The sequence below is a fragment of the Argentina silus genome (assembly GCF_951799395.1).
Source record: "Argentina silus genome assembly, chromosome: 14".
Taxonomy (NCBI): Eukaryota; Metazoa; Chordata; class Actinopteri; order Argentiniformes; family Argentinidae; genus Argentina; species Argentina silus.
In genome coordinates, this window is record NC_139668.1 from 18,335,247 (window position 1) to 18,345,636 (window position 10,390).

General features: G+C 47.6%; 1 protein-coding gene across 1 annotated transcript in view; it reads right to left on the bottom strand.

Moving 5' to 3' along the window:
• Positions 1-1,420: 1,420 nt before the first annotated feature.
• LOC310815599 (transmembrane protein 163a-like) overlaps positions 1,421-10,390 on the bottom strand; it is a gene marked incomplete at its 3' end in the record, with an annotated part of 20,593 nt that continues 11,623 nt past the window's right edge. The window contains exons 5-8 of the mRNA XM_083685445.1: positions 6,362-6,458; positions 3,576-3,687; positions 2,089-2,230; positions 1,421-1,481 (exon numbers count right to left, since the gene is read on the bottom strand). Of these exons, the coding sequence (XP_083541571.1) occupies positions 1,421-1,481; positions 2,089-2,230; positions 3,576-3,687; positions 6,362-6,458 (412 nt within the window). The remainder of the gene's footprint in view (positions 1,482-2,088; positions 2,231-3,575; positions 3,688-6,361; positions 6,459-10,390) is intronic.

Genomic DNA, 10,390 nt, shown 5'->3' on the forward strand with positions numbered 1-10,390 from the left:
TTCTTATATATATTTTTTTTTCTTTTCTTAAAAATGTATTAGTGAATCCAGACCCTGGGCTATACTGTCCAGACCCTGGGCTATACTGCCCAGACCCTGGGCTATACTGTCCAGTTGGAATTCTGAAGAAATTAAACTTTTCTCTGCTTCCCTTTTGGATTGATAGCAAACACATCCTAAGAGCAACTTTATCTGCCCCTGTATATAATTGCTCCATTAAAATGACGCTACTGAATAATTAGTATAATAGTAATAGTATAATTAGTAGCACTCTTGAGCCAAATCTGGTCTCTGTTGCATGCCCGCAGAGTGGCGCGTATGCGTGTGGATTCCACACAGCCCAATGCCACGGGCACTCAACAAATGTGAAAATTAAAACAGAAAGTAAACTGCAGCTTCAAAACTGTACTGATAAACTAGGGGTTCTGTGGCTTAATGGGGTGAAACAGTGATTTAAGTTATAGATTATATCTGTACGACCTATCCGGACCAAAAACGAGAGGTTTAAAAAATACAGACATAGTCGCCACGTAACTGTTTCTCTTTAATGCAACATTGCACTTGTACTACTTTGAGCAGTGGTGTTGTAAACAAAAATAGTGTTCATATAAATCACTGAAAACCCTTCAAGATTGTTCATGAAATGCAAATCTGAATCCATTATCAAGTAAATACAGATGCATGCACATGGAGAGGGTACAGGGCCATGTAGCAGCACTGGCAACAAAATGGCTGCCTCCTGTAGGCCGAACTCTGTTGTCCACCTCCACCTCCAGTTATGACAGAGTTTTCCCTTGGCCTTCATACATTCAGATTCTGATAATTGACACATCAGGGTTGGAGACTGAGACAGACAGAGAAAGGTTATGCTGCAGAATGGAAGGCCTTCATCTAACTGAAATACCACTGGCACCTTGAGGTCTGAATGAATGTGTTGGTCCTGGAGACAGAGGAGATATCTCCCAGGAGTTAACTGCCCAGGGACTGGGCATATATATATGTATTTTCAGTGCCCTGCGTAAGTAATGAGACAGTGAAGCATTTTTTCTTCTTTTGGCTCTACACTCCAGAAGTTTGGATTTCAAATCAAAACAATCACTAAATCACAATTAAATCGCACCTGACTTACCAGAAACTATGGGGGAATATGCATACAAAGTGGTGTAATTTCTGAATGGTGAAACCAATATGTACACAAACACCATCAAATAAAAGCTGAGAATCTCTACTTTAACCTCATAACTGAATTGTTTGAAACTTTTAGAGTGTAGAGACCCAAAAGAAGAAAAAATGCTTCACTGTCCCATTACTTACTCAGGGCACTGTGTGTATGTATGTATATATATATATATATATATACACACATACATATATATATATATTTATACATAGCCTGGAGCCCAGGCACTCTGCCGGTTTGTCACTCAAAGCGCTCGTAGTTCCTCGTCTGCCTGACTCGGGGGACCATGTCAACCAGCAGCCTGTGATGCAGGGGAGAGACATTCATATTTATGAAATGCCAAAACACATTCTCTGTGACAGCTCCACTACATCTCATTGTCCTCATATTCAACACAGGGTGAAAAGACAATGTTACCGTGGTTCCTTTAATAAGAAAAATTAAATTAAAAAAAACTAGTTTATTTTAGATTGGATTATTTTGCGCTGATTTTTGGTACTTACACTTTTTTGGTAGATTCATAATTTAATAATTTAGTAACAACAGACGTTTTTATTAATTTCTTAATATAAAATGTCCTTTTCATCGCCCTCTGACTGGGGACTATTAACTCACCAACTGCCAAAGAGTTCCGGAACACTCATCACCTAGAGTGCTAAGTGTTCTATGTGGTGTTTACCTAGCAACAACACACTGATTGGCTACAAAATGAAGCATCATAATTGATGCCTTTTTTGGGCGAATAAAATCACCCTTGGCACTCTGGAACGTTGACAATTTGGGCGGCTTTATTCACCCTCAGCTCTGAGTTAAATGACACTTCCATGCTTGACGAGTGTTTCTCAGAGGACATTTCCATACACGAGTGACACAGCGGCAGGTTCCTGAGGTACGCAGTGGCCACTTACTTGACCCCGTAGGCGAGGATGATGAGGCCCATGAGGATGCCTGTCGCCCCGTCCAGGTACCACACGTCGGGCCGATTCCTGAACACCTCAGCACTGATGAGGATGGAGAACCCCATGACTCCACCGACCAGGGAGTTGAAACCTGAAGTCCAATCAAACAAATCCAATCAAATTGTATTTGTCACAGACATCACATACAGCCGTGATTGATGGAGTGAGGGATCTTGCTCCTCGATTGACAACAGTCAACAACAATCAACAACACAATATATTATAGTAATAATAAACCAGTGACAGTAGTAGTGCATAAGGGTGTAGTGTAAGTAGCAGCAGTAATGACTGCAATAATAACAATAGTAATACAATGTCACGTGTATGTAGTAGCAGACAGACAGACATTCTAACTGATCCCTCTGTTTATAGTGAGTATATATACAGTCTTCTTCTGTCTACATCTGCACCCAACTCACTGTCTGTTTTAGTTTTTTCCCAAGTAACACTACACATATAATGGAAAATATACGCCATTTAGTTGACACTTTTATCCAAACGACTTACATTGCAGTGAGTGCGTAAATCTTTCAGTATATATGGTCCCTGTGGGAATCAAACCCGCAACCTAAGCGTTGTTGGCGCCATGCTCTTCCCACTGAGCCACAGAGGAAAACAAGCAACATCTAACTGGGTCGGGGGTGATAAAGGCCCTTTTAGCCCTGGTGTTGGAATTCCAACCTTGTGATTTCCACATGCTAGCTGACCTTTGGGTCTTAGTTCAAGGCCTGTTAAATAGGTGTGAGTGAGTGGATCAGACCGGGCGTGTCATTGACTTCAGAAGTGAACACCAGTGTGACCACGTATCATTTGAATGCCTTGTTTTATGTCATGCCGTGAGGAGACATGGCGGTAATGAGGTGTGCTCTACCGCGGCAGCCTGTCATTCTGTCACACGCTCTAATGAGTGAATATGTTTCCATCCGCAGCTCAGCTCTGACCTTTCAGACCAGTTTAACCGTTCTAATCTGCCACAGATCTCTCTAACTCAACCAGGAAGGGAAGAGGCAGAGTCAGTCATCTGCAGACATTATATCCATTTTCACCTCTCTAATATCGAGGATATCCAAAGAACTGGCCCGCCAATGAAGCACCACCACCACCAGCACCACCAGCTGATTTGGGTGGCATTGTGAGGCGGGCCACTGGCTAAAACCCACTTGAATGAAATCTGCAGTAATGCTGTAATGCAGTAATGCTGTAATGCAGTGATGCGGAGCATTCCCATCTTCCTGCAGCCTACGCAACCTCCTACTTTGTTCATTTCTCAACGATTCCCTTCTCACCACTGTGCCCCACCCACCCACCCACCCTCCCTTCACCGACTCGCCCAGGCTGAAGTGGGAGTGGCCTTGGTGAGGCAGATGTCGCCCCTGTTGCCACGGTGCAGTGAGAGTGTGAGGGGCTGATTGGCTGGCTGCCTCTGAGTTACCTACCGTCGGTGATGAGGGCTCTGCTGGTGAGAACCCTGCCCAGCATGAACTTCAGCACGGCCAGGATAAGACAAACCAGACCACTGACAATGGACACACTGAAGAGGAAGTCATCCTGACGGAGGAGAGAGAGAGAGAGAGAGAGAGAGAGAGAGAGAGAGAGAGAGAGAGAGAGAGAGAGAGAGAGAGAGGTAGAGGTAGAGAGAGAGGTAGAGAGAGAGAGAGAGAGGTAGAGAGAGAGAGAGAGGGGGGAGGGGGAGGAGAGAGAGAAAGAGAGAATTAAAGTATTGCAGAGTACTTCGTGCCTCTGCAGCAGCATTAATATTGCACTTGAAGGCCTTGAAGGCATGAGAAACTGCATCTCTGCATCTCTACAAGGATCACAGAGCAGCAGGCGGTGCAGGGGGCAGGGAACTGTGACACAGGCAAGGAATGGAAACATAGCATTGCAGTCATTGGTGAGCTGAGAGAGGAAAAAACACGTGCAACTGTTATGTTTATGTTTTATATATATATCTCACTGAGTAGGGTTTTAATTAGGGATATAAACCGTCTGTCGATTTATTCTCACGACAGCAAATACGAGTCGGAGGGGTTTAATCCGAAACAGAACATTCTCACTCCCAGTCAAACGCCCAGTCGGACCTCTTCTGGAGAGAGTCCTGCTCCCTCGTGACTCCTCCCCTGACACTGTCCTAGCGCTGCAGAGCTGTGGAGGATAAGACACTAGGATGTGACATTTAAGCCGTTTGAGAGATGAGATGGTTAAGCAGAGATCAGCGCAGGATGGTGAGTCAGACCCACTCAGAATTCCAGCCCTGTGGCTGCCATTTACACCTGACAGGCCTGGGATCCTGTGTGCAATAAAACTCCTGCCTCACACCAGCTTTCTCAGCTGCTGCTTTAACCGGAGGGGGTAGATGAAAGGCGCTAGTGTAGTAGAGACATGGGAATCTCCCTCCTCTATCTCTTGGGTCAGACACACACTGTACGGATCTCTTCATCTCCACTACCCCCCTGTACAAGTTTCTCTCCTGTTAATAAAAAATAATAATAATAATAAAGAAAAAAAAATTCTACACAAAAACACACCAACCCAATCTGGTGACTTGGGTCTCGATGTGATGTATGATCTATTTTCGGGCTCAATAACCTTCATCTTTTCTTCCACTCATTCTCCAGATTTCTCCTGGCATGTAGCTGTGCATACGGCTTGGGGCAGTGTTGTGACGAATACATATTCCATGTGTCATTGTCATATTCAAGTGTTAGCAGCGCCACATAAAGGCTTTAGGCTACCATGCTTCCTTTCCTCTATCACAGAAGGGTCCTTGGATTTGACACGAGAGGATGTGCTCTCTTTCTCCCTGTCTCATGTTCCTAAGCAGACTAATATTGCCTGGCAACAGAGCAATGCAGCTATTCTCAGAGTGAGAATTCCGTGGTCTGTCTTCACACCTGGGCTCCGTCACATTCTCCATTTAATTACACCACCAGGAGAGGAGAGGGACCACACCACGGCAGGCAACAGACAAACACCCTGGTCTCTCTTCACAACTCAGAAATTCATCTGTTGCCGTTATTCTTTTCTTTCTTGCTTGCCCTCTCTCTCTCTCCCTCTCTCTCTCCCTCCCTCCCTCTCTCCCTGCCTCCCTCTCTCTCTCTCTCTCTCCCTCTCTCTCTCTCTCTCTCTCTCTCTCTCTCTCTCTCTCCCTCTCTCTCTCTCTCTCCCTCTCTCACAAACACACACACTCACACAATCACACACCCACACATACACACACACTCACACACTCACTCACACAATCACACACCCACACATACACACACACACTCACACACACACACACACACACACACACCTCAAGGTGTAGTCTCTTCACACACAGTCCCACATGAGAGGCTTGTACAGTAAATGGAATTCACACTTCACACTCCGTCACAACTCTGACAGTACTGTAATGAAACTATTGGCATCTGGATATTACACCAGACCCCCTCGGCCCGCGTGCAACTGGCGTCTCCGCCTGCAGTGACGGTCTGATTGATTTTGCTGCATTTCACAGCATTTGTCATAGTTTCTCCCTTATAAATAAAGGCGCAATTATAATGAATGTGTTCTCAACTCAACCCCCGTTAGCTTCATGCAGAATCGTTCTGTTATGGCTGAATCGCGTTGCCACAGTTGTGTAATGCACCGTATATATGCACCGTATATATGCACCGTATATATGCACCGTATATATGCCTTGGCAGCTGTCTGGTACTCAATACATTTGTCACCATATGAAAATGACGTGCCACGTCACGCACAAGCAAAACATGCTACCAAACGTAATTAAACCATGTCAGGTTTATTGGACTGTAATGGGGAGTCACTTTTTGACAAGCAATTTCTCAGCAGCCAGCAGATGTCAATCTGAATAATTTTGATGCTGCTGTGTGACCCTGTTTGCTGCCACGGCTGCCAAGGCAGGAATTACAGACTCTCTAGAGTCTTAATAGAGAGCAGACTGGGCCAAGCATGGGAGGGAGGGGAGGGGAGGAGAGGGGAGAGGAGGAGAGGGGGGGGGAGGGGAGGGGAGAGGAGAGGAGAGGAGTGGAGGGGAGGGGAGGGGAGGGGAGGGGAGGGGAGGAGAGGAGAGAGGAGAGGAGAGGAGAGGAGAGGAGAGGAGAGGAGGGGAGGGGGGGAGGAGAGGAGAGGAGAGGAGAGGAGAGGAGAGGAGAGGAGAGGAGAGGAGAGGAGAGGAGAGGAGAGGAGAGGAGTCGAGAGGAGATGAGGCTCTTACCACTTCAGGCAGCAGCTTGGTGGCCAGGTCATGGATGGCCTTTCCTATGATGCACAAGGATGACAGGATGAACACTACACCCAGGACCACACATGCTCTGGAGGAGAGGGAGAGAGAGAGGGAGAGAGAGAGGGAGGGAGGGAGGGAGGGAGAGAGAGAGAGAGAGAGAGAGGGAGGGAGAGAGAGAGAGAGGGAGAGAGAGCAGTATTTGAGTCGGATCAATAAGGTACAAACATACTGTACAGTGGACAACCTGCACCAGAGGCACGGTGCTGCTGTCACTAAGACAGGAATGAACGTGACACAACAGATGGAAACTGGGACAGTCTCAGAAGGCAGCGGTTGTGAACAGTCTCCATAAGGTTGCTGCGTGTGAAAGAGGCGTTGCGTCAGTTAAATAAAGAACTTTTTCCGTTTTAGCGCCGCGGCGCAGGCTCTGAAGATCCATTTGGGAGGAGGATATTTTCTTTAAACTCTTCTATCCAATTAGGTAAGCCTGAGAGAAGCCCTAAAACCCATCAGCAGCGTCCTCCGGGGTCAGTCACGCACCACTCCCTGTCTGCTGCTCGGCCTCACCCCTCCTTAAGCCACTGTACCACCGACTAATTGGAATATCAGTTATTCAGTTATTCCGGCAAACCAAACGAATGGGATCTCACACGTCACTACATACACAACACACAGCAGCCCAGGGAAACATTTTAAATGAGGAATTAAAGACAGACATGTTTAAGGACGTCAGTGGAGTAACCAGTCAGACAGCACTGAGGCTTTTGCCCTAACCAAAAGCGTGTGTGTGTGTGTGTGTGTGTGTGTGTGTGTGTGTGTGTGTGTGTGTGTGTGTGTGTGTCTGTGTCTGTGTCTGTGTGTGTGTTTGTTTGTGCTCACGCCACGGTCACGCTCAGTATCACCAAGTCCCCTGGGTCTGGCCAGGAAGGTAGCTAGGCAACCCGGAGGCTTGTGAGGAGCCCGCCTGTGGTGCAGCAGGAGACAGAGAGACTGGAGACACATCACAGCACAGTGGGATGGAACCTGAACACAGCAGGCTGCTAACCCTCCGACCTGGCCCCACCCACAGGACCATACAGCTGTCTGGCCCCACCCACAGGACCATACAGCTCTCTGGCCACACCCACAGGACCATAGAGCTCTCTGGCCACACCCACAGGACCATACAGCTCCCTGACCACAACAGGACCACACAGCTGCCTGACCACAACAGAACCATACAACTCTCTGGCCACACTCACAGGACCATGCAGCTGTCTGACCACATCAGGACCATACAGCTGCCTGACCACAACAGGACCATGCAGCTGTCTGACCACAACAGGACCACGCAGCTGCCTGACCATTTTGTTGACCATCAGTTGACAGTAGTGACTGCTGCTCCAGTAGTGTAGCAGGTTGAGGTGCAGCATGAAGAACAACAGCTTCCCTGGCAATCACACCCGCTGTCACCTCACGACAACATCCACTCCATCACACCTGTCCCCCCCCCCCCCCCCCCCCTCCATTCAGCCTGGAGGCACCCCCCGCCCCCCACGACTGCTGCTACTACTACTACTACTGCAACTGCTCTCTATCCCCCCCCCTCCCCCCCCTCCCCTCCCCCATCCTCTCAGATATCCGGGGCCATTGCCGACACTCTCCCGACCGCTCCGTGCGTTGTGTATGTCAGCAAGCTAATGACCCAGCTGACAAAAAAAAAAGAAGAAAGAAAGAAAAAAAACAATATTCCTCCAATTAAGGAAGGGATACGCGACGCAAATGAATGCTGTTCACCCGTCTGTTTCCGAGCCGGTAATTGTCCGGGAGACTCCAGTGTCTTCCAGCAGGTGCTCCTGCTGTGCCACTCCGGTAATGGATGGCTTCCAGATGATGGGGAGGTGAAGCGGGGTCCCTGGGAGGAGCCAATTACGGGCGGTGGAAGAGCTGCTGGTTTACACAAGCATTCCAATTAAGGCCCACAGAGGCCAAGGCAAGCTCTCTGGCTCTGGCTGCAGATTATACCACAAGCTGCCAATCCACTGCTGTGCTGCTGGGTAGAGATGAGACACACGGTCGTACACAGACACAAAGACTTGCTATAACTATGCTTATACAGCATTATACTCATGGGACTCCTGTACAGAGTACTCATGTACATGTATAACATGTATAACTATGCTTATACAGCATTACTACTCATAGGACTCCTGTACAGAGTACTCATGTACATGTATAACATGTATAACTATGCTTATACAGCATTATATATATATATATATGCCATTTAACTGACGCTTTTATCCAAAGCGACTTACATTGCAGTGAGTGCATACATTTCAGTATATATGGTCCCAGTGGGAATTGAACCCACAACCTAAGCGTTGTTAGCGCCATGCTCTACCAACTGAGCACTAGAGGACCATTCATAGGAGAGTACTCATGTACATGTACATTATGAGTGCATGTAGAATGGATTCTGCATATGGGCTTCATAGAACGGGTTACCAGACTTTCTATTACTAGATTTAATGTCAGTGGTAGCCTATTTTATGTTTTTGTAAATACAGTATGCAATGGAACTGGGGAGGTTATGTCGCTGTATTATATTACAAATAGCTATAATAAAAATTATAAAACAGGTTCGGGAAAAAGACATGTGATCTGATTGGCTAAAACTGTTCCAAGCCAGGCATTAATCTTAATAATCCCTGTTATTATTTGCGTGGTTCAGAAACCGTGTCCCAGAGACAGAGAGAGGAAGAGAGAGGAGGACGGAGTCGTGACTGTGGCCACCAGACCCAGCTCCACTCCTCTCAGCTCCTCTCAGCTCAGCTCAGCTCCTCTCAGCTCCGCTCCGCTCAGCTCCGCTCCTCTCAGCTCAGCTCAGCTCAGCTCAGCTCCACTCCTCTGTGCAGCAAGCACACCAGTGTCATCCGTCTCCACGACGATCAGCATCACAACAGACCGTCCCCCAGAGACTACGGCTCACGTCTGCACTGGCAGGAAGGAGCAGCCTCGGAAACACAAGGCTTCTGGAGGGGCGGGGGGGGGGGGGGGCTCTCCCAGGTCTGCACCCCATCCTTTGTCTTCTCTCTCTTGCAAGCCTTCAACACCCTCACCATTCACCCAGCCCTGAAAAGCCCTGCTGCCCTCCCCCAGCCTCTATTCTCTGGGACAGTAGTGATAAGATGAGCTGCGTCTGTCTGTGGTTGGACCCCAGTGGGCCGGTGCTGACAGCCATAAAGAGAGCTCTGTCTGGTGCCTTCTCTCCATCACAAAGCCCCCCGTAAGGCAGACCCCTCTGGGCCTCAGAGGACCAGCAGCCTGGCCTGCCTCCATCAGGAAACCTAACCCACCCACGCCTCCCACATCCCTCTGCAGAGCCAGCCAGAGCACAGAGGAGAGGGTCAGAGACAGCGCTGGCGACAGAAATACTGAACTGTGCTGCTCAAAACCTGGCACCAAGTACATAATAACTTATTAACTTACTTTATTTTTTTGATTTTTACTGCTGTGCTGAGAGACAGGAATGTTGCTGAAGGGGCAGAATAGTGCAGGTGTGAAGATGTGCTTGATCTGTTGACAGAGCTTGACATTTTTCTGGCATAGAGTGTGTGTGTGTGTGTGTGTTTTGGAGGACTTGATGTCCTAGTTTGAACCTCTTTGCAAGCCAGAAACAAATAGCCAAACGGACAAGGAAAGACAGATACACACACAGGCGTGGTCGGTACTGTAGTGTGTATATTATTTTTTTACTTGTGAAGCACTTGTCATTTGTCTATATAAAAAGTGCTATACAAATACACTCACCGACCACTTCATTAGGAACACTAATACTGGCCTCAATTATTCATGGCATTGATTCCACAAGATGTTGGAAACATTCCTTTGAGATTCTGGTCCATGATGACATGCAGATTTTTTAGGTGCACTTTCAAGCTGTGAATCTCCCGTTCTACCACATCCCAAAGGTGTTCTATTGGATTCAGATCCGGTGACTGGGAAGGCCACTGAAGAACACTGAACTCATTGTCATGT